The sequence below is a fragment of the Mobula hypostoma genome, chromosome X1 (genome assembly GCF_963921235.1).
Source record: "Mobula hypostoma chromosome X1, sMobHyp1.1, whole genome shotgun sequence".
NCBI lineage: Eukaryota > Metazoa > Chordata > Chondrichthyes > Myliobatiformes > Myliobatidae > Mobula > Mobula hypostoma.
The window spans coordinates 69,206,264-69,231,204 of NC_086128.1; the positions used below are offsets into that span (position 1 = coordinate 69,206,264).

The window sequence follows — 24,941 nt, forward strand, 5'->3', positions numbered from 1 at the left end:
CCCAGACTCCCCCCACTATAGGAAACATCCTCTCCACATCCACTCTATCTGTGCCCTCTGGTCCCAGACTCCCCCCACTATAGGAAACATCCTCTCCACATCCCCTCTGTCTGTGTCCTCTGGTCATAGGCTCCCCCACCACAGGGAACATCCTCTCCACACCCACTCTATCTGTGTCCTCTGGTCCTAGACTTCCCCCCACTATAGGAAACATCCTCTCCACACCCACTCTATCTGTGTCCTCTGGTCCCAGACTCCCCCGACTATAGGAAACATCCTCTCCACATCCACTCTATCTGTGCCCTCTGGTCCAAGACTCCCCCACTATAGGAAACATCCTATCCACATCGACTCTATTTGTGCCCTCTGTTCCTGGACTCCCCTACTATGAGAAACATCCTCTCCACATCCACTCTATCTGTGTCCTCTGGTCCTAGACTCCCCCCACTATAGGAAACATCCTCTCCACGTCAACTCTATCTGTGCCCTCTGGTCCAAGACTCCCCCACTATAGGAAACATCCTATCCACATCGACTCTATTTGTGCCCTCTGTTCCTGGACTCCCCTACTATGAAAAACATCCTCTCCATATCCACTCTATCTGTGTCCTCTGGTCCTAGACTCCCCCCACTATAGGAAACATCCTCTCCACACCCACTCTATCTGTGCCCTCTGGTCCCAGACTCCCCCACTATAGGAAACATCCTCTCCACACCCACTCTATCTGTGTCCTCTGGTCCTAGACTCCCCCAATACAGGAAACGTCCTCTCCACATCCACTCTGTGCCCTCTGGTCCTAGACTCCCCCAATACAGGAAACGTCCTCTCCTCATCCACTCTGCCGAGGTCTTTCAACGTTCAATAGGTTTCAGTGAGGTCGCCCTCTACATGACAAGCCTTCAATCCCGGAATCCTTTCGGGTTCTATCCTGACTGAGCCATTCCTCAAAGATACTTATTGTTTTGAAGACGAGAAAGACGACTTTTTGTCAATGTGAGTGACCCCCGTATCTGTGGCAGTGGCTTCTTCCCACTCTTGGCTGAACCGTGCACAGTCCCAGTGGGAGTGTGGGTTTGCTTGATGAGTGATTAAAAACTATACAAAAAAAAAACTAACATTACATTTCACTTACTGGTAAAGTAAATAAGTAAATGTCAGGAGATCTCCAGGAGATGAGAGCACTTGTTAAAAAATGAGTTTAGTTGGATGCTTGTTACTGTGTGTGCTACACACACACACACACACACACACACAGAGACAAAAATGCAGATAGCAAGAGTTCAGAATAAAAACATGGTGAGAAACAGGAAAAGACCGGGCTCTTTGATCCACATTAACACTTTGTTACCGAGTCTCAGCACAGCTTTGCAGAATCTCTCCTGCTAACTTGCTGCAAAATAGCCTTCACTTCTAGACAGCTGCACTGAAACAGCAACACAGAGTGGAAAAAAAAGTTTGCTTTAGACACTTCCTGTTTAAAAATATTCAGAAGATGCAATAACTCCCAGGTACTGAAAGGGGTTAAAGTACCCACGGGGATCGGTTTTGCTTTATCTTCTGTCTGGGGCAGTAATGCTTTGGTAGATTGAACAGGGGTTGACCCCATGAATGAAAGGGTTAATGTACGGGGAGCGTTTGACGACCCTGGGCCTGTACTTGCTGGAGTTTAGAAGAATGTGGGGGGAGGGGGGATCTATCTGAAACCTATCAGATGTTGAAGATCTGCAGATGCTGGAAACCCAAGGCCAAACCCACACGAAGAACTCAGCAGGACAGGCAGCATCTGTGGAAGTGAATAAACCGTTCGACATTTTGGGCCAAGACCCTTCCTGGGGAGAGGATTTTTCCTGTACTGGGGGGGGGGGGGAGTCTAGGACCAGAGGACTCAGCCTCAGAAGAGAGTGACGTCCATTTACAACAGAGATGAGGAGGAAATTTCTTTAGCCAGAGGGTGGTGAATCTGTGGAATTCATTGTCACAGGCGGCCGTGGAGGCCAAGTCATTGGGTATATTTAAAGCAGAGGTTGACAGGTTTTTGTTTAGTCAGGGCATCGAAGGCAAGAGAATGGGGTTGAGAGGGATAGTAAATCAGCTATGATAAAATGGCAGAGCATAGTCGATGGGCTGAATGGCCTAATTTTGCTTCTGTCTACTATGGTCTTACTCTATCTGCCGTGCCATGTCAATGCTTACACTATAGGGGACAAAAACCTACCAATACAAACTGATATTTCGCCCGTGATTTGGCATCGATTATCGAGAGCTACGCACTCATTCCTCTGACACACGGCAGAATCAGGCTATTCGGCCCATCAAGTCTGCTCCCCCATTCCATCATGGCTGATTTGTTATCCCTCTCAACATCATTCTCCTGCCACACTGCTACGCCGTGTTTCAGTGCCTATAAAACGTATTCCTCCCCTGCCCCCCGGAAGTTTTCACGTTTTAATGTTTCACAACACTGAATCACAGTGGATTTAATTTGTCTTTTTTGACACTGATCAACAGAAAAACACTCTTTTGTGTCAAAGTGAAAATAGATCTCTATAAAGTGATCTAAATTAATTACAAACACAAAAATAGTTAATTGCACAATAGTTAATTGACCCTTCGAGTCAGTATTTAGTAGATGCACCCTTGGCAGCAATTACAACCTCGAATCTGTGTGGATAGGTCTCTATCGGCTTTGCACATCTGGACTCTGCCATTTTCCCCCATTCTTCTTTACAAAACTGCTCAAGCTCTGTCAGATTGGATGGGGATTGTGAGATAACAGCCACAAATTCTCAATTGGATTGAGGTCTGGACTCTGACTTGGCCACTCCAGGCCATTAACTTTGTTGTTTTTAAGCCATTCCTGTATAGGTTTGGCTTTATGTTTGGGGTCATTGTCTTGCTGGGAAACAAATCTTCTCCCAAGTCGCAGTTCTCGTGCAGACTGCATCAGGTTTTCCTCCAGGATTTCCCTGTATTTTGCTGCATTCATTTTACCCTCTACCTTCACAAGCCTTCCAGGGTCTGCTGCAGTGAAGCATCCCCACAGCATGATGCAGCCACCACCATGCTTCACGCTAGGGATGGTGTGTTTTTGATGATGTGTAGTGTTTGGCTTATGCCAAGCAGAGCGTTTATTCTGATGGCGCAAAAGCTCAATTTTAGTTTCATCAGACCATAGAACCTTCTTCCAGCTGACTTCAGAGTCTCCTACATGCCTTCTGGCAAACTAGCTGAGATTTCACTTGAGTTTCCTTTTTTCAACAGTGACTTTCTCTTTGCTACTCTCCCATGAAGCTATGACTGGTGAAGCAGCCAGGCAACAGTTGTTGTATGCGCAGTCTCTCCCATCTCAGCCACTGAAGCTTCTAGCTCCTCCAGAGTTGTCATCGGTCTCTTGGTGGCCTCCCTCACTAGACCCCTTCTTGCACGGTCACTCAGTTTTTGAGGACGGTCTGCTCTAAGCAGACTTACAGCTGTACCATATTCTTTCCATTTCATGATGATTGACTTAACTGCACTCCAAGGGATATTCAGTGACTTGGTCATTTTCTTGTATCCATCTCCTGACTTGTGCTTTTCAATAACCTTTTCACGGAGTTGCTTGGAGTTTTCTCTTGTCTTCATGGTGTAGTTTTTGCCAGGATACTGACTCACCAGCAGTTGGACCTTCCAGATACAGGTTTATTTTTACATCAGTCAATTGAAACACCTTGACTGCACATGGTGATCTCCATTTAACTAATTATGTGACTTCTAAAACCAATTGGCTACACGAATGATGATTTGATGTGTCACATTAAAGGGTGTGAACACTTACACAATCAATTACTTTGTGTTTTATATTTGTAATTAAGTTAGATCACTTTGCAGAGATCTGCTTTCACTTTGATATGAAAGAATCTTTTTCTGTTGCTCAGTGTAAAAAAAAGGCAAACTGAATCCACTGTAATTCAATGTTGTAAAATGATAAAACATGAAAACTTCTGGGCGGGATGGCAGGAAGGGATGAATACTTTTTATGGGCACTGTATCTGTCTACACTGCCAGTCCCTAATACAAAGTGGACGAGTTACCTTATGTTGGACAGACTGGGTGTCAAATTGGACAAGGAATAGTTTTTTTCTGACACAGGCACTGAAACACACAGTGAAATGCATCATCTGCATGAACGGACAACACGGGCCGAGGGTGTGCGGGCAGCTGCCCGCAGGGGCTGCCACACTTCCGGCGCCAACTTAGCACGTCCACAACTCAGTAAAGCTCCTCCTGGATTAATCGAAGGTTACAATGAAATCCAGTCTGTCTCCTGAGGAAGGGACTCGGCCTGGAATGGAACGTTGGCTGTTTGTTCCACTCTACAGATGCTGCCTGACCTGCTGAGTTCCTCCAGGGTTTTGTGTGCTACACTGGATTTCCAGCATCTGCAGAATAGTGTGTGTGTGTGTGTATTACTATTTAATTACTTATGGTGCAACTGTAACGAAAACCAACTTCCCCCGGGACCAGTAAAGTGTGACTATGACTATACTATGACTCTGTATCTGTGTGTGTGTGTGTGTGTGTGTGACAGTCTGTGTGTATCTGTGTGTGTGTCTGCGTGCGTTTGTGTGTCTGCGTATGTCTGTGTGTGTGTGTGCGTGTGCGCGCTTGAGTGTGTGTGTGTGTCTGTGTATGAATGCGTATGTGTGTGCGTCTCTGTGTATGTGCGTGTCTGTGTATGTGTGCGTCTGTGTGCGTGAGTGTGTGTGTGCCTGTGTCTGTGTGTGTGCGTCTCTGTGTATGTGCGTGAGTGTCTGTGTATGTGCGTGCGTGCGTGTGCGTGAGTGTGTGAGTATGTGTGTTTGTGTATGTGTGTATCTGTGTCTGTGTGTGTGTGAGTATCTGTGTGTGTGTGTATCTCTGTGAGTGTGTATCTGTGTATGTGTGTATCTGTGTGTGTGTATGTGTGTTGATTGCTCTGGATTGCCAGCACCTGCAGAATCTCTTGTGTTTGAAACACAGCTTTTAGTTTTACCTTAGCTAACGAATAAATGTCCTAAAAATGACACCAGGCTACAATCAAAATAAAATCATTAATTCTGAAATCAATATCTCTGAAAGCATAATGGCTAATTTATTGTTTCCGCAAAATACCAGAAAATATTTAACAACACAAATATATTTTTGTTTTGCAAAGTGATTGTGATTTACCGTAAATGAGAACTTATTACTCATTTGTAAAATCCTGCCTCATACATGGAATTTCAGAAACAAACAGATGAACACGAGAAGGGAAGAGGTCAGAATACTCAAACAGACCGTACAGAAAAGAATGAACTGTGTGTAAGACGAGCTTTTTACTGAATCTTAGTACATATGACCTCCCAACCATTGAGCACATTGACCTGAAACACTGTCGCAGGAAAGCAGCATCCATCATCAGAGATCCCCACCACCCAGGTCATGCTGCCATCAGAGAGAAGGTACAGGAGCCTCAGGACCCACACCACCAGGTTCAGGAACAGTTATCACCCCTCAACCATCAGGAAGGAGGTACAGGAGCCTCAGGCCCCACACCACCAGGTTCAGGAACAGTTATTACCCCTCAACCATCAGGAAGGAGGTACAGGAGCCTCAGGACCCACACCACCAGGTTCAGGAACAGTTATTACCCCCTCAACCATCAGGAAGGAGGTACAGGAGCCTCAGGACCCACACCACCAGGTTCAGGAACAGTTATTACCCCTCAACCATCAGGAAGGAGGTACAGGAGCCTCAGGACCCACATCACCAGGTTCAGGAACAGTTATTACCCCTCAACCATCAGGAAGGAGGTACAGGAGCCTCAGGACCCACACCACCAGGTTCAGGAGTAGTTATTACCCCTCAACCATGAGGAAGGAGATACAGGAGCCTCAGGACCCACACCACCAGGTTCAGGAACAGTTATTACCCCCTCAACCATCAGGAAGGAGGTACAGGAGCCTCAGGACCCACACCACCAGGTTCAGGAGTAGTTATTACCCCTCAACCATCAGGAAGGAGGTACAGGAGCCTCAGGGCCCACACCACCAGGTTCAGGAACAGTTATTACCCCTCAACCATCAGGAAGGAGGTACAGGAGCCTCAGGACCCACACCACCAGGTTCAGGGACAGTTATTACCCCTCAACTATCAGGAAGGAGGTACAGGAGCCTCAGGACCCACACCACCAGGTTCAGGAACAGTTATTACCCCCTCAACCATCAGGAAGGAGGTACAGGAGCCTCAGGATTCACACCACCAGGTTCAGGAACAGTTATTACCCCTCAACCATCAGGCTCTTGAATAAAGAGGGATAACTACATTCACTGAGCCCCACCTTTGAAATGTTCCAGCAGCCAAAGATCTCTCTTTATCTGATGCTCTCGTTATTTATTGCTGTTTATTTATGTTCGCATTTTGAATAGTTTCTAACCTTGGGTTTGTATATGGCGGCATATATGTGCTTTGAAAATAAAATGTACTTTGGACATGACAATAATGAAGCATTTCAATTCTTCACGCAGTGACTGTGCCACTAACGACTGCTGGATATAATTTACCCCTCAGCCTTCTGTTCATGTTCTGGTCCTTATCGTTTTTCCAGGAGCCAAAGAGGGAGAAGAGTCTTAATTGCAAGACTTCAGTTTATATTGGAGAACAAAGATACATAGCAAGTTAAAGAAAGAGCTGAGAAACAACATTGAGAACTGCAGAGGCAGAAGAATGAAGATGATGCTTCTGAAAAATTGATCACTTACATCGATAAGATGAAGAAGTTCTTTAGATAGGGATGAACTAGTTAAGAGGCTTCATAATCATGCTAACCACTGTGTTGGGGTTCCATGGTAGTGTAGTGGTCAGCAGGGACCCGGGTTCAATTCCCACCTCTGCCTGTAAGGAGTTTGTACGTTCTCCCTGTGACCGCGTGGGTTTCCTCCGGGTGCTCTGGTTTCCTCCCACAGTCCCAAGACGTACCGGTGGGTAGGTTAATTGGTCATTGTAAATTATTCTGTGCTATATCCCAACCGATCGGTCTATCAATAAACGATTACATCACGCAGGTAATTTGCCAATACTTAGCCAATGACAAATGAGGGAGTTGATCAGCTGCACAGCCCTGATTGGTCGAGCAAAATCGTCACGGGAACGGCGATGAGGAAACCCGCACCTGCGTGCGGCGGCATTCCCGAGTCTCCTCCCCGGCACTCGCCTGGCTGACAGTCGTGAAGACCGAGCTACTGACACGACGAGGAGTTGGGGAGGGGGTTGGGTTAGGAGGGGCTTCCTTGTGGCCATAAACACCAGCAGCGTAACGGGCAATAGGGATAAACTACACCGCCTTCTGCTCGTGAAAAACACACGAGTTTGTTAAAAAGTACAAATCTTAGAAGAAGTGATATTGAAAAAAAAGCAGTGGTTTCCAACAGCCTCCAGTTAAGCGACCTTTGTCGCTGGAACACCCCTTTCGTTTGAAGGCAGGACTCTACAAAGGCTGAGGGGTAGTGAGTAATTAACAATAAAGTTCTGACATTTACAAACACTGAAATTGTGTCAAACTCATGGTACAGTAACCACTTACAGTAAATAAGATTAATGACGACATTCCCTGCATTGAGCAAACTGCATGACGAGTCACAGAGGAAACACAGCACAGAAGCAGGCCCTTCGGCCTATCTAGTCCATGCTGAAACCATTTAAACTGCCTACTCCCGTCAACCTGTTACTGTGACCACAGCCCTCCATATCCCTTACGATCCAGGTACCTCTCCAAACTTCTCTTAAACATTGAAATCGAGCTCACATGCACCACTTGTGCTGGCAGCTCACTCCACACTCTCACCCACCACCCCACCCCGCCCAGTGAAGACGTTTCCCCTTGTGTTCCCTTTAAACTCTTAACCTTTCACCCTGAACCCATGACCTCTGCTTGTAGTCCCACACCCTCTCCTCCCAACCTCAGTGGAAAAAGCCTGCTTGCAATCTCTACTGCTCATAATTTTGTATACCTCTATCAAACCTCCCCTCACTCTTCCACATTCTAAAGAACACACTGCTAACCTCTTCAATCTTTCCTTATATCCTCCAGACTCGGCAACATCCTTGTAAATTTTCTCTGTACTCTTTCAACCTCGTTTACATCTTTCCTGTAGGCAGGTGACCAAAACCGCACACAATACTCCAAATGAGACCTCACTGACACTTATACAACTTCAACATCCCATCTCCTGTACTCAGCACACTGATCTACGAAGGCCGGTGTGCCAAAAGCTTTCTTTATGACCCTATCTACCTGTGACGCAACTTTCAACAAGTACCTGTATTCCCAAGTCCCTTTGTTCTACCACACCTCTCGGCCCTAGTGTCAACCGTTATCCATATGCTGCATGTATGTCGACTGTATGTAACTCTCGAGTATGATGGTATGTCGCTGTATGTTATAACAGCTACTTCAGAGTCAGAATCAGGTTTAATAGTTGAATTAAAAGTAGTGCAAAGACAGAAATAATAAAAGAGTAGTGAGGTTGTGTTCATGGGTTCAACGTCCATTTAGGGATCAGACGGCAGAGGGGAAGGAGCTGTTCCTGACTCACTGAGTGTGTGTCTTCAGGCTCCTGTACCTCCTCCCTGATGGCAGAGGGGAAGAAGCTGTTCCTGAATCGTTGAGTGTGTGTCTTCAGGCTCCTGTACCTCCTCCCTGATGGCAGAGGGGAAGAAGCTGTTCCTGAATCGTTGAGTGTGTGTCTTCAGGCTCCTGTACCTCCTCCCTGATGGCAGAGGGGAAGGAGCTGTTCCTGAATCACTGAGTGTGTGTCTTCAGGCTCCTGTAACTCCTCCCTGATGGCAGAGGGGAAGAAGCTGTTCCTGAATCGTTGAGTGTGTGTCTTCAGGCTCCTGTACCTCCTCCCTGATGGCAGAGGGGAAGAAGCTGTTCCTGAATCGTTGAGTGTGTGTCTTCAGGCTCCTGTACCTCCTCCCTGACGGTAACAATGAGAAGAGGGAATGCCCTGGTTGTGCTTGGAGACACAGGTGAGAGCTGTTTGCATGCAACAGCCGCCTCACCCCGGTACACCGCTGTGATGGGCAGGTGAGCCTCACACCCCGGCGAGATAGGGTCACGCCTGTCCTAGCAGCTGGTGGGCTGGGCGGGACCAGATCGGGAGCGAGACCTGAATGTCCAGGAGGGTGGGTCTGCGACGCTCCATGGAGGGCGCAGGGAGGCACTGAAGAAGTCGCGGTCGCCCACTGCAGAGCCCCATTTGTGACAGCTACTCGGACCACTGGACCCAGACTTCTGTGGTCGAGAGAGTGGCCCTGCCCCCAGAGCAGCAACTCTTTCACTTTTAAGAACCCTCCCGCACAGGGTTTCCTGTCATCGTCGGACATGACGGACAACCAACACCATCTACATATAACTCTACGGATTGTCGCACGGTAGAGGTGGGCAGTTCTACACAGGACATAGGTTAACAGCAGTAAAGATAACTCTTTTCTTTCTCCAAACCCGTAACAAAATAAACACCTCTCTCAAGACACCGACTCTCAAGAACTTCTCAAGCTTCGACCCCAAAGTATTCTTCCACTGTCCAGCGATTTCTAATTCTGCAGCCGTGCCTCAGTCGACCCACGCTTACAAAGACTGACCACTAGGAAAGAAAATCCGAGCTACTTAAATGAAATTTACAAAAAACACACTGCCTGTCAAAAGTCTTCAGCTTTCTCTGCAGGAACTGGTGGGCGTCAGAAAAGCTCCAGTGAGTTACGTAACAAAAACAAGGCATCTGAATTCTTACCGATAAACTTCTGGGGCATCGAGCTCTTCCTCTTGGCCACGTTGCTCGCTAGTCTATCCAGCACCAGGGCTCTCTCCGATCCCATCTCTGCCTTTAGGCTCTGCTGTTGAAGCTCTTCGGTCTCTGGAAAGAAGCAAGCGGAGAGAGAGAGAGAGACAGAAAAAAAAAATCAACTGAGGTTTCACCTCTGGGCGGAGTTTGTGGGGACAGGTGGAAGGAATCTGACGAAACAACTTGCTAACCCCAGAGGGCACTGGCTACGACCGGCGAGGGGGCACGGAGAGAGGCTTTGTGGTTACCAGCCTTAGAGCGGAGACTTACTGATATCAGCGCTATCATTGGCGGAAAAAAATCAAACGATTAGAGTCGGGGCTGGGGGAGGGAGGAGACAGAGAACCACACATTGCTCACTAAGCAATATATGACTCTGTGACTCGGACCCAAACCCTGAGATGTTCCGACTGTCAGATGAGAGAGCTCATCTCGCCCAGTGAGCACTCACGAATGACATGAGGCGACCGTTTATAATTTATCGAGCGTTATCTTCTGAAGCGGAAGCACTCTTATCAGAGAAATTACAGAACAAGGCAGATTAGATGGGCTGAAGGGCCGGCTTCTGTTCTATGAGTCTGTAACTTCAAATTCAATTGATAAAACCACATGATAAAAGAGCAGAATTAGGCCATTTGGCCCATCGAGTCCGCTGTACCACTTCGTCATGGCGAACCCATTTCCCCTCTCTGCCCCAGCCTCCTGCCTTCTCCCCGTATCCCTTCATGCCCTGACCAATCAAGAATCTATCAACCTCTGCCTTAAATATACGTAAAGACTTGGCTTCCACAGCCGCCTGTGGCAATGAATTCCACAGATTCACCACTCTCTGGCTGAAGAAATTCCTCCTCATCTCCGTTCTAAAAGGACGTCCCTCTATTCTGAGGCTGTGCCCTCTGGTCCTAGACTCCCCCACCATAGGAAACATCCTCTCCACATCCACTATCTGTGTCCTCTGGTCCTAGACTCCCCCACCATAGGAAACATCCTCTCCACATCCAATCAAGGCCTTTCACTATTCGACAGGTTTCAATTATTCTTCTGAATATAATGATGATAACAATGAAAGCAGAACTTCAGAAAGAGGCATACATCTGTTCGTTCAGAACTTAAGTAACCTATCTGAAAAAAAATGAAGCGTCTCATTTTCCATTTCAATTGATGTTTGAAAATGTGCTTTCAGCAAAAGAACATAGAACGCAGACAGAACAGGCTCTTCAGCCCACAATATGATACTGTCCCTTTAATGTACTCTAAGATCAACTTAACCCTTTCCATCCCACATAGCCTTCCGTTTTTCTGTCATCCGAAGATTCAAAGTGACACACACAAAGTGCTGGAAGAACTCAGCAGGTCGGGCAGCATCTGTGGGAAAGAGTAAACAGTCGACGTTTTGGGCCGAGATCCTTTGTCAGATTCTGGAAAAGAAGAGGGGAAAGAAGCCAGATTAAGAAGTGGGGGTGGGGTGGAGTGGGAAGGAGGGCAAGCTGGGAGGTGATAGTATGAAGCCAGGTGGGTGTGGATGGGGTGATATTGCGGGAAGCTGAGAGGTGGAAAAGGCAAAGGGATGGAGAAGAAGGAATCTGATATTAGAGGAGGGTGGACCCATGGGAGAAAGGGAAGGAGGAGGGGTACCAGGTGACGAGACAAGAAGAGGGAAGATGCCAGAATTTAAAAAAAGATCGGGTGGGGGAGGTTTTTGCCGGAGAAGGTCCGTCGGTTGTTTATTCGTTTCCACAGAAGGTGCCTGGCCTGCTGAGTTCCTTCGGCATTTTGTGTGTGTTGCTCTGCATTTCCAGCGCCTGCAGACTTTCTCCTGTTAAAGATTCAAAGTGTATTTATTATCAAAGTACCTGTGCAGTGCACAGCCCTGAAATGTCTTTGCTACGGATCCATGGGCCTAATAAATGCCCCTAATGTATTTGCCTCTCACCAGCACCCCTGGCAGGACGTTCCGAGCATCCTCTGTGTGTAAAGAAGAAATTACCTCTGATGACCTCCAATATGCTGTGAGTACAACCTACTCCAAGATCAATCTAACCCTTTCCTCCCACGTAACCCTCTGTTTTTCTGTCATCCACGTGCCTATCTGAGAGTCTCTTCAATCTCTCTAATGTACCTGCCTCTCCCACCCCCCTGGCAGGGCGTTCCACGCACCCACCACTCTCTGTGTGTAAGAAGGTCCTACCTCTGGTATCCCATCCACCCCCCCCATACAGTCTCTGGCTGGCCACTCCACCTCTGCCTCGTAACATCTTGCCCCTCCGTCAAGTTGTGCTGCAGCCTTACGGAACTCTGGTTAGGCTGCGTCTGGAGTGTTGGCACGCGGCCAGGTGGTTAAGGCGTCGGTCTAGTGATCTGAAGGTCGCTAGTTCGAGCCTCGGCTGAGGCAACGTGTTGTGTCCCTGAGCAAGGCACTTAACCACACATTGCTCTGCGACGACACCGATGCCAAGCTGTATGGGTCCTAATGCCCTTCCCTTGGACAACATCAGTGTTGTGGAGAGGGGAGACTTGCAGCATGGGCAACTGCTGGTCTTCCATACAACCTTGCCCAGGCCTGCGCCCTGGAAACCTTCCAAGGCGCAAATCCATGGTCTCGCGAGACTAACGGATGCCTATATATAAGGAGTACTGCATACAGTTCTGGTTGCCCCCCCCGAAGGAAGGATGCTGGGGCTTCGGCGAGGGCTGAGAAGAGGTTCGGCAGGATGCTGCCTGGCTTAGAGAGCGCGTGCTCTCATGTGTGGGCACGTGGCCAAGTGGTTAAGGCATTGGACTAGCTACCTGAAGGTCATGAGTTCGAGCCCCAGCCGAGGGAACGGTTGTGTCCTTGAGCAAGGCACTTAACCACACATTGCTCTGCGACGACACCGGTGCCAAGCTGTATGGGTCCTAATGCCCTTCCCTTGGACAACATCGGTGGCATGGAGAGGGGTGACTTGCAGCATGGGCAACTGCTGGTCTTCCATACAACCTTGCCCAGGCCTGCGCCCTGGAGAGTGAAGACTTTCCAGGTGCAGATCCATGGTCTCGCAAGACTAACGGATGCCCTCATGAGAGAGGCTGGGTTGTTTCCCCTGGAGCACCGGAGGCCGAGGGGAGATTTGATAGAGGTTTATAAGATTATGAGAAGCGTAGACAGTGTGGACAGGGAGAATCTGTTTCCCCAGGGATGAAACGTTTAATATCAGAGGGCATGAATTTAAGGGGGTATTTTCACAGGAGACGTGAGGGGTCACAGAGAGTGGTGGGTTCCTGGAGTGCGCTACCTGGGCTGGCGGTAGATGCCGATACGTCAGGGGCTTTTAAGAGACGTTTAGATAGGCACATGGATGTGAGGGAAACGGAAGGCTGTGAACACTGTGTAGGCAGAGGGGATGAGTTTAGCTGGCCGTCCTGTTTAATGGTCTGCGTTCTATACAGCGTCTCCTCCCGGCCACTGAAAGGACAGCTAGCTGGGGTGCCAGTGAACTGGCCCAGAAGCTCGATGGGTTTTCCGCTCAGATGGGAAACCGAGGAGGTGACGGACTGGAGCGACAGGGAAGGAAGTCACCCCGAAGTTGCAGCAGGCAAGTACCTGGGTGACCGTCAGGAGAAGGAAGGGAAATGGGCCATTCCGCTCAGTAATAAGTATACCGTTTTGGATACTGCCTGGGCCAGGGGGAGGGGGGAGATCCTACCAGGAGCAATTCTCAGCAACCGGGTCTCAGAAAGAAAAGAGGGAGAGGAGTGGAGTGGTGATAGGGGATTCCACAGTTAAAGGAGCAGGCACAAGACCCTGTTGTCTCCCAGGTACCACTCTGTCTGTGTCCTCTGCTCTTAGACTCCCCCACTACAGGAAACATCCTCTCCACATCCACTCTGTCTGTGTCCTCTGATCCTAGACTCCCCCACTATAGGAAACATCCTCTCCACATCCACTCTATCTGTGCCCTCTGGTCCTAGACTCCCCCACTATAGGAAACATCCTCTCCACATCTCCTCTATCTGTGCCCTCTGGTCCTCGACTCCCCCAGTATAGGAAACATCCTCTCCACATCCACTCTATCTGTGTCCACTGGTCCTAGACTCCTCCACTATAGGAAACATCCTCTCCACATCCACTCTATCTGTGTCCTCTGGTCCTAGACTCCCCCACTATAGGAAACATCCTACCACATCCACTCTATCTGTGTCCACTGGTCCTAGACTCCCCCACTATAGGAAACGTCCTCTCCACATCCACTCTATCTGTGTCCTCTGGTCCTAGACTCCCCCACTATAGGAAACATCCTCTCCACATCCAGTCTATCTGTGTCCTCTGGTCCTAGACTCCCCCACTATAGGAAACGTCCTCTCCACATCCAGTCTACCTGTGCCCTCTGTAACATATTAGGGCCAGCGACAAAGGTAGGAAAAGGGAGGAGGTCCTGAAGAGAGATTTTCGGGAGCCAGGCAGGAAGCTGAAAAGCAGGGTAGTAATCTCCGGGTTGCTCCCCGTGCCACGCGCCAGTGAGGGTAAGAGATGGATGACTTGGCAAAGGAACTGGTGCAGGAGGGCAGGGTTACAGCACAAAAGCCAAAGAGAGGGCATATAGTAGAAAAGAGATCAGTGTGAAGTTAGGGGATTGGGAAGCTTTAAAAAAAACAACAGAAGGCAACTAAAAAAAAAGCCACGAGGAAGGAAGAGACGAAATATGAAGACAAGCTAGCCAGTAACATCAAAGAGGATAGCAAAAGCTCTTTCAGGTGTAAAGATGGCGAGAGCAGATATCGGACCACTGGAAAACAAAGCTGGAGGGGAGGCAATGGGGGACAAGGAAATGATGGATGAACCGAATAAGTATTTCGCATCAGTCTTCACTGTGGAAGGCACTAGCAGTATGCGAGAAGTTCAAGGTAGTCAGGGGCAGAAGTGAGCACAATGGCTATTACTACGGAGAAGGTTCTTGGGAAACTGAAAGGCCTGAAGTTAGATAGGTCAGCTGGACTAGACAGGGGTGGCTGTAGTGATTGTGGAGGTATGAGTAATGATCTTTTGAGAATCATGGCATGGTTCTGGAGGGCTGGAAAATTGCAAATGTCAGCTCCACTCCTCGAGAAGGGAAGGAGGCAGAATAAATCATAGGCCAAGCTAGTCTGACCTCAGTGGCTGGGAAGGTGTTGGAGTCGATTATTAAGGATGAGGTCTCGGGGTACAGGAGACACATGACAAAACAGGCCAAAGTTGGCATGGTTTTCCTGAGGGAAAATCTTGCCTGACAAATCTGCTGGAATTCTTTGAGGACGTAACTAGCAGGATAGACAAAGGAGAGTCAGTGGATGTTGTACATGGATTTTCAGAAGGCCACACGTGAAGCTGCTGAACAAGGAAAGAGCCCATGATATTACAGGAAAGATACGAGCACGGATAGAACATTGGCTGATTGGCAGCAGGCAGAGAGTGGGAATAATGGGAACCTTTTCTGGTTGGCTGCCGGTGACTAGTAGAGTTCCACAGTGGTCTGTGTTGGGATGGATTCTTTTTACGTTATGCGTCAATGATCTGGATGATGGAATTGATGGCTTTGTGGCCAAGTTTGCAGACGATACGAAGACAGGTGGACGGGCAGGAAGTTCTGAGGAAGTAGAAAAGCTGACAGCCCGATTCCCTGAAGATTAACTTGCAAATTGAGTCAGTGGTGAGGAAGGGAAATGCAATGTTAGCCTTCATTTCAAGACGTCTAGAATATAAAAGCAAGGATGCAATGTTGAGGCAGCATGAGACATTGGTGAAGCCTCACTTGGAGTATTGCAAGCAGTTTAACATCGGAGAGAACCCGCAGGAGGTTCACGAGAAAGTTTCTGGGAAACTAAGCGGTTAAAGTACGAGGAGCTTTTGATGGCTCTGGGCCTGTACTTACTGGAGAATGAGGGGGGGGATCTGATTGAAATCTGTCAAATGTTGAAATTCCTCAACAGAGTGGATGTGGAGAGGATGTTTCTTATAGTGGGGGAGTCTAGGACAAGAGGACACAGATAGAGTGGATGTGGAGAGGATGTTTCCTATAGTGGGGGAGTCTAGGACCAGAGGGCACAGATAGAGTGGATGTGGAGAGGATGTTTCCTATAGTGGGGGAGTCTAGGACCAGAGGACACAGATAGAGTGGATGTGGAGAGGATGTTTCCTATAGTGGGGGGAGTCTAGGACCAGAGGACACAGGTGGGGTGGATGTGGAGAGGATGTTTCCTATAGTGGGGGGAGTCTAGGACCAGAGGACACAGATAGAGTGGATGTGGAGAGGATGTTTCCTATAGTGGGGGAGTCTAGGACCAGAGGACACAGATAGAGTGGATGTGGAGAGGATGTTTCCTATAGTGGGGGAGTCTAGGACCAGAGGACACAGATAGAGTGGATGTGGAGAGGATGTTTCCTATAGTGGGGGGAGTCTAAGACCAGAGGACACAGATAGAGTGGATGTGGAGAGGATGTTTCCTACAGTGGGGGAGTCTAGGACCAGAGGGCACAGATAGAGTGGGTGTGGAGAGGATGATTCCTACAGTGGGGGAGTCTAGGACCAGAGGGCACAGATAGAGTGGATATGGAGAGTATGTCTCCTCCAGTGGAGGAATTTAAGATCCGAGGACCCAGCCTCAGAACAGAGGGGTGTCCATTTAGAAAAGGGATGAGGAGGGATTTCTTCAGCCAGAAGGTGGTGTAATCGTGGTATTCATTGTCACTGGCAGCTGTGGAGGCCGGGTCATTTGGGCGTATTTAAGGCAGAGGATGATAGCTTTTTGATTAGTCAGGGCATCAAAGGTTACTGGGGGAAGGCAGGAGAATGGGGCTGAGAGGGAAAATGGATGAGCCATTCAGCCATGATGGAATGGTGGAGCAGACTCGATGGGCCGAATGGCACCAATTCTGGTCTTTTATTGCAGACACTCCAACTGTGATCACAACACTACCCCCCTACCCGCCCCCGGGAAATGAACAGCGCTTCCTGGTTTTTGATTTCATTCCATTTCATCGGTGAACAGTACCATTCAGTCCGCTTTCCTAATTACGTGCATTTCCCGGTCAGCGATCCTTTTGTAAGTCACGCAACCGGGCCAGCCCAGAGCAACTGCCCAGCCTCTCGCTGTTCAGGCTTTCTCACGCCTTCTGCTGAAACCGGCGACTTCACACCAGCAGCTCAGCCAGCGAAGCGGTTAGCGCCAGTGACCCGGGTTCAATTCCTGACACGGTCTGTGAGGAGTTCGCAGGTTCTCCCCCCGTGACTGCGTGGGTTTCCTCCCACAGTCCAAATATGTATGGGGGGTCAGGGCTAGTGAGTATTCGCTCGGTTTAGATGAGACTCCCCCCCCCCACCCCCTTCTTCTAATCTCCAGCAGGTGCCGTCAAACACTCCTCATACGTTAACCCTTTCATTCCCAGAATCATTCCTGCGCCTCTGCAATTCCAGCACACCTTTTTTTAAACAAAGGGACCAAAACTGTTCACATAATGCAAGATTTTTATAAGATTGCCTCTGCATTCCAAGGAATAAAGACCTCGCCAGGCCAACCTACCCCCCCCCCACCCCCCGCTACAAACTCAGGACCTCTAGTCTTGGCAACAACCTCAAGGATTTCTTCTGCCGTTTTTGGTTGATGTCACAGCTCATCACCTCCCGCCAACCTCAGGAACATTTCGTGCAGCCTGTGAGAGCGACGTTTGAGTCTAGCGCAGGAAGCAATTAACGTAACGGACTTCACCCCCTCGCCTTCACATTCGAATATGCACCGTAGGTTTGACTTAAAATACAGCTCTGAACTATAGCCTCCTAAAAGCCTTGAATCACAGAGCATACAACAGTGATTAAAATTCATTTAGATGTCTGTGGTGTGGGTGCGTATTGGGAGGTGTGAAGTCTGTGTGTAGTTTCAAAGAAAGCATTGTGGATACATTGTAAATATGGAATTGTCCTTTGGTGTTTAGCTCATAAGTTATCAGTTAGTGTGAGCCAGCCAGACCTTTCCATCAAAAGCATCTCATTACGATGCCTGTTGTATCTTGTTTTATCAAATAAAGAGGCTTCTTCATATCTACCAGTACTTTTCTCCAGTGACTTCATTCACACAACAACACAGCCCACTAGCAAATTCCTACAGATGTACCATGCATTTTAACTGTCTGGTATGGGGGGCGGGGGTCACTGCACAGGATCGAAATAAGCTGCAGAGAGTTGTAAACTCAGTCAGCTCCATCATGGGCACCAGCCTCTCCAGCATCCAGGATATCTTCAAGGAGCGGTGCCTCAAAACAGCAGTGTCCATCAGTAAGGACCCCCACCACCCAGAATATGCCCTCTTCTCACTGCTACCATCAGGGAGGAGGTACGGGAGCCTGAAGACACACACTCAACGATTCAGGAACAGCTTCTTCCCCTCTGCCATCAGGGAGGAGGTACAGGAGCCTGAAGACACACACTCAACGATTCAGGAACAGCTTCTTCCCCTCTGCCATCAGGGAGGAGGTACAGGAGCCTGAAGACACACACTCAGCGATTCAGGAACAGCTTCTTCCCCTCTGCCATCAGGGAGGAGGTACAGGAGCCTAAAGACACACACTCAACGATTCAGGAACAGCTTCTTCCCCTCCGCCATCAGGGAGGAGGTACAGGAGCCTGAAGACACACACTCAGCGATTCAGGAACAGCTTCTTCCCCTCCGCCATCAGGGAGGAGGTACAGGAGCCTGAAGACACATACTCAACGATTCAGGAACAGCTTCTTCCCCTCTGCCATCAGGGAGGAGGTACAGGAGCCTGAAGACACACACTCAACGATTCAGGAACAGCTTCTTCCCCTCTGCCATCAGGGAGGAGGTACAGGAGCCTGAAGACACACACTCAACGATTCAGGAACAGCTTCTTCCCCTCTGCCATCAGGGAGGAGGTACAGGAGCCTGAAGACACACACTCAACGATTCAGGAACAGCTTCTTCCCCTCTGCCATCAGGGAGGAGGTACAGGAGCCTGAAGACACACACTCAACGATTCAGGAACAGCTTCTTCCCCTCTGCCATCAGGGAGGAGGTACAGGAGCCTGAAGACACACACTCAACGATTCAGGAACAGCTTCTTCCCCTCTGCCATCAGGGAGGAGGTACAGGAGCCTGAAGACACACACTCAACGATTCAGGAACAGCTTCTTCCTCTCTGCCATCAGATTTCTGAATGGACATTGAACCCGTGAACACTACCTCACAACTTTTTTTTTTCTCTTTTCTCACTGTTTATTTAACTTTTTAAATATGTACTTCCTACCGTAACTTATAGCTTTTATGTTTTATGTATTGCAATGTACAGCTACCGCATAACAACAAATTTCACGACCTGGGCCAGTGATATTAAACCTGATTGTGATTATTGATGAGAAGCGGGCACGAACTGCACGGTAGAGGCCCTTCATGATGGCTGCCTCCTTCTCGAAGGCAATGAGCGTCCATCCTAGGTACCGCAGGCATGCGGCCACAACCACCCACCGCTCTGGCCCCTGGGCTTCACTCTCAGGAGGGTCCACACCTGGAGTAACGACCAGCCGGAGCACAGGAGCGAGCTCGACTGACGGGGCGTGGTGACAACAGTCTTTCCCAATGTCAACGGAAGAGCTGGGGGGTGGGGGGCGGGGGAGTAGGTCCACACTCTCGTGTGAAGTTGAGGGACTCGTGTTCCGACTGTGAATATCAACTGTGAAAGCCGTACATTACATTGAACTTCTGCCACAAAACAACATTTCACCACACACTGAAAAGAGGATGCTGTCCAAGTTGCATGCCATCTTGGACAATGTCTCCCATCCACTACATAATGTACTGGGTGGGCACAGGAGTACATTCAGCCAGAGACTCATTCCACCGAGATGCAACACAGAGCGTCATAGGAAGTCATTCCTGCCTGTGGCCATCAAACTTTACAACTCCTCCCTTGGAGGGTCAGACACCCTGAGCCAATAGGCTGGTCCTGGACTTATTTCCTGGCATAATCTACATATTACTATTTAATTACTTATGGTGCAACTGTAACGAAAACCAATTTCCCCCGGGATCAATAAAGTATGACCATGACAATATGCTGGCGATATTACACCCGATTCTGATGAAGGCTTCATTGTCAGTAGTTGTAAATCATTACATAGAGGAAGTCGAAATATTAGATATAAATATACAGTGGTGGATGGGGGGGGCGGGCGCCTTGAGCTAGGAAGTGGGCTGTATGAGAAGGATTTGGACATCACTGTCAACATCCAGATAAAGCACAGAAGCGATTAGGAAGGCGAATAGAACGTCGGGCTAGATAACGCACTCAGAGACGTTCCCCTCCAGCTGTATGATGCGATTGTGAGGCCACACATTGGGGACTGTGTACAATGTTGGTCTCCATATTGTGTGAGGGGTGTGAAGGAACTGGAGAGAGCCCAGAGAAGGGCGACTAGATATTCCAGGTCTGAGCTGTGAAGAAAGACCGGAAGAATTATACCTTTTTAGCCCGAGTACACGTAGAATGAGAGGAGACATGATCGAAGGTTTCAAAATCATTAAAGGGTATAATTAAGGCGGGTATAAGTGTTGGCGCATGGCCAAGTGGTTAAGGCGCTCGTCTAGTGATCTGAAGGTCGCTAGTTCGAGCCTTGGCTGAGGAAGCGTGTTGTGTCCTTGAGCAAGGCACTTAACCCCACATTGCTCTGCGACGACACTGGTGCCAAGCTGTATGGGTCCTAATGCCCTTCCCTTGGACAACATCGGTGTCGTGGAGAGGGGAGACTTGCAGCATGGGCAACTGCCAGTCTTCCATACAACCTTGCCCAAGCCTGCGCCCTGGAAACCTTCCAAGGTGCAAATCCATGGTCTTGCGAGGCTAACAGATGCCTATAATAAGTAAGGAGGATGCCAGCTGCTACCTCAAAATTAATCCGGCATCGAAGGCACAGGGGCCACAGGTGGAGACTGGTTAAAGAGAGATTTCAGACTTACATTAGGAAGCATTTCTTTACGCCACGAGTTGTGGAGACGTGGAACAAACTACCTAGCTGTGTCGTTGAGAGAAGAACTCTCGAGACTTTCAAATCTAAACTCGAGAGTTATTTCAACACGCTATGTGAATAGGAATTGGGCAGGCTTTGCTGGGCCAAATGGCCTGTTCTTGTCAAAACCTTTCTGATGTTCTGATTTTATTTGCTAACGTTCCAAAGAGAGCCATTTACGGAATCTCCCATCTCAACCCTCTAAATCCCACGCATTGCCGCGGAAGTTCCACGTGGGGCCCTTCACAACTTATACTTTCAGGTCAGAGCTACAGCTCGGTGACGAGCCCACGCCACATCCAATGAACCTGCTAACCCGTGCGTTTTTGCAATGGGGGAGCAATCCGGAGGAAGCCCACGCGGTCACAGGGAGAACGTGCAGGCCGCGGCGGGAACTGGACCCCGGGGTGCTGGTGCTGTGAAGTTTTACGCTAATCGACCTGCTACCGCGCCAGAGTTAAAACAGATGTAATGGCTTCTTTGTAATGTTCACTGCTAATGCTAATGTAATGGCTTCTCTGTAATGTTGACTGCTAATACTAATGTAGTGGCTTCTTTGTAATGTCCACTGCTGAGGTAACGGTTTCTCTGTAGCAGCCATGTTTGGGTTATCGCTGGAGATAACAGGGCTATTAGCCCATCGGGGATTGTTGTTTTGTCTTGTGTATATGGAAGGATGTTTTTTTCGCAGTCTTTTGTGGAGGAGAGAGGAAGAGGGAAGCCACGCGTGGAGAGAGCTGGTAGACCACCGGACGGAAAGGACTGGGATCTGAGGGTCCGAAGGTCGGCGCCATTCGGAGAAGATCAATGGTGGAAGGATGACTACTGAGTGAGCTCGAACTGGAACTCTGACTTTGACTTGGGCCCTTTTTTTGTTTTGTTTATTTTCATTACTAACCCTACGGTAGGAAACTTCGTTTACGGTAGGAAACTTGGTCACATGGTGTGAGCAAAATTATCTGCAGCTTAATGTGAAAAAGACTAAGGAGCTGGTGGTAGACCTGAGGAGAGCTAAGGTACCAGTGACCCCTGTTTCTATTCAGGGGGTCAGTGTGGACATGGTGGAGGATTACAAATACCTGGGGATACAAATTGACAATAAACTGGACTGGTCAAAGAACACTGAGGCTGTCTACAAGAAGGGTCAGAGCCGCCTCTATTTCCTGAGGAGACTGAGGTCCTTTAACATCTGCCGGACGATGCTGAGGATGTTCTACGAGTCTGTGGTGGCCAGTACGATCATGTTTGCTGTTGTGTGCTGGGGCAGCAGGCTGAGGGTAGCAGACACCAACAGAATCAACAAACTCATTGGTAAGGCCAGTGATGTTGTGGGGATGGAACTGGACTCTCTGACGGTGGTGTCTGAAAAGAGGATGCTGTCCAAGTTGCATGCCATCTTGGTTAATGTCTCCCATCCACTACAAAATGTACCGGTTGGGCACAGGAGTACATTCAGCCAGAGACTCATTCCACCGAGATGCAACACAGAGCGTCATAGGAAGTCATTCCTGCCCGTGGCCATCAAACTTTACAACTCCTCCCTTGGAGGGTCAGACACCCTGAGCCGATAGGGTGGTCCTGGGCTTATTTCCTGGCATAATTTACATATTACTATTTAACTATTTATGGTTTTATTACTATTTAATTATTTATGGAGCAACTGTAACGAAAACCAATTTCCGCCGGGATTAATAAGTATGACTATGACTATATTCAGATGAAGATTCATAAAGTCGATCATTTAATTGCATATGGTGTACTGTCTGATAGTTTGCGTTGTGGGTTTGTAACTGGGGGTACATCACACAGCATCCACACAAACGTGATCACCCGGTTTGGCGGGGCCGAAGGCTGATTCCCCTGGACGAACGCGAGCTGGGGGAGCCCGAGGGTTACACACAGAAAGGAGGAAAATAGCAGAGAAGCTACAGAGACTGGAAGAGCAGGGCTTGGTCGGCACGCTTTGCAGATTTGGGCTCTAATTCAGGTTTACGATGCTTTCTAGTTCAGTTCTCTGAATTCTGAATCGGGGCGGCCTCTAGATAACGAAGACCAAGCTGAACCGAAACGTACCTTTCGGTTTTGTGTTTCAGATTCCGTCTTTTCGCTCGTTGTGTTTTTTTTTCCGTTGCGGTTTGTGCGACTTCTCTCTTGTGCGTGCGGGGGCGGGAGGGTTTGAATAGGTTCCATGGCTTTCGCTGTTTCGTGGCTGCCTGTGGGAAAGACGAATCTCGGGGCTGTGAACTGCACACGTGCTTTCAACCTTTGAAATACCAAGTAGGTTAGCCACGTCTTGAGGGAATACCCACCCTTACTCATGAGTGCTACCTCAGCAGAGCTGAGGTTGAGAAGGTTGCGAGACTCACTTTCCTCAGCAGTTGCCTGTCCTGGTTCAAACCAGGAACGCTCCCCTCAGGAGGCCGAAGACCAATTTTTATTAATCCGCCATAGGAAATCAACCCGTCTGGATGCATCACATCTGCACCCTCCCAGAGACCCCGATCTTCCTGTGATTTCCGTCTCTGAGGCTGACGTGGGAGCATCCTTCGGGAGGGCGAACACTCGGAAAGCATCTGGCCCAGGCGGGGTACCTGGCCGGGTACTAAAGATCTGAGCTGATCGACTGGCTGGAGGGTTCACCGAGATCTTTAACCTCCCTCTTCACCAGTCAAGCAGGCTCCAATTATGCTGGTGCCCAAGAAGGACGTGGTGACCTGCCTCAGTGATGATCGTCCAGTAGCAGTTACATCCACAGCGATGAAGTGCTTTTTTTTAAGATTATGAAGACATGCAGTCCTCTTTTATTGTCATTTAGTAATGCACGCATTGAGAAATGATACAATATTCCTCCGGTGTGATATCACAAAACACAGGACAAACCAAGACTGAAAAAACTGACAAAACCACATAATTATAACATACAGTTACAACAGTGCAACAATTCCATAACTTGATGAAGAAGTCCATGAGCACAGTAAAAAGTTCAAAGTCTCTCAAATGTCCCACATCTCACGCAGACGGGAGAAGGAAGGAAAACTCTCCCTGCCATGCCCGACCACAATCCTACTCTGAGTCGTCCGGAAACTTCGAGCCTCCGATCAGCTCTCCGACACCGGGCACCGAGCGCCATCTCTGTCCGAACGATTCGACCTCAATCTCGGTCGCCAGCAGCAGGCAAAGAGGTTGGTGATGAAACATACCAACTCCTGCCTGAGAAGTGATTTGGATCCAGTCCAATTTGCCTCCCGTCAGAATAGGTCAACAGCAGACGCCATTTCACTATCTCTTCACTTAACCCCGGAACATCCGGACAGCGAAGATACACACACCAGGATGCTGTTCCCTGACCACAGCTCGGCATCCATCCCCTCAACAAGCCTCAATACCTCCTTGGCTTCCTCACTCACAGAGCGCAGTCAGCTTGGTTTGACAACATCGCCTCCACGATCTCCAGGCTTAGCCCTCCCACCGTTCTACTCGCTTTACACGTATGACTGTGTGGTTATGCACGGCAGCAAAGCCTTACTCAAGTTTGCCGACGACAGCACTGTCCTTGGCTGAATCAAAGGCGGTGACGAATCAGCAGGCAGAAGGGCGATGGAAACTGGCTGAGGGCTGTCACAACAGCCTCTCACTCAACGTCAGCGTGAGCAAGGTGACAGTTGTTGACTTCAGGAGGAGGAAACTGGAGGTCACTGTGCCAGACCTCAATGGAAGATCTGAGCTGGAGAGGGTGAGCAACCCTAACATGGTGCTAATTCACGAGCTGCCTTGGGCCCAGCTTGTAAGTGCAATTACGAAGAAAGCACGGCAAGCGTCTACCTCGTAAGTTTGCAAAGATTTGCTATGTCATCTAAAACTGGTTGCATCACAACCTGGTATGGAAACACCAATGCCTTTGAATGGACATTCCTACGAAAAGTAATGGATATCGCCCAGTACATCATGGGTAAAGCCCTCCCCAACACTAAGCACATCAACATGGAATGCTGTCCCAGGAAAACAGCATCCATCATTAAGGACCCACACCATCCGGGCCTCGCTCTCTTCTTGCTGCTGTCGTCATGAAGA

At 48.8% G+C, this 24,941-nt stretch overlaps 1 protein-coding gene across 4 annotated transcripts in view; it reads right to left on the reverse strand.

Annotated features, from left to right (window-relative positions):
- LOC134340119 (zinc finger protein Aiolos-like) overlaps window positions 1-24,941 on the reverse strand; it is a 289,201-nt gene that overhangs the window by 13,728 nt on the left and 250,532 nt on the right. For 3 of the 4 annotated variants that reach the window (XM_063036990.1, XM_063036991.1, XM_063036988.1), the window contains one exon: window positions 9,793-9,915. In XM_063036990.1, coding sequence (XP_062893060.1) covers window positions 9,793-9,915 — 123 coding nt within the window. Of the gene's footprint in view, window positions 1-9,792; window positions 9,916-10,113; window positions 10,240-24,941 lie in introns of those variants that run through there. The other variant, XM_063036992.1, reaches the window with a different exon arrangement.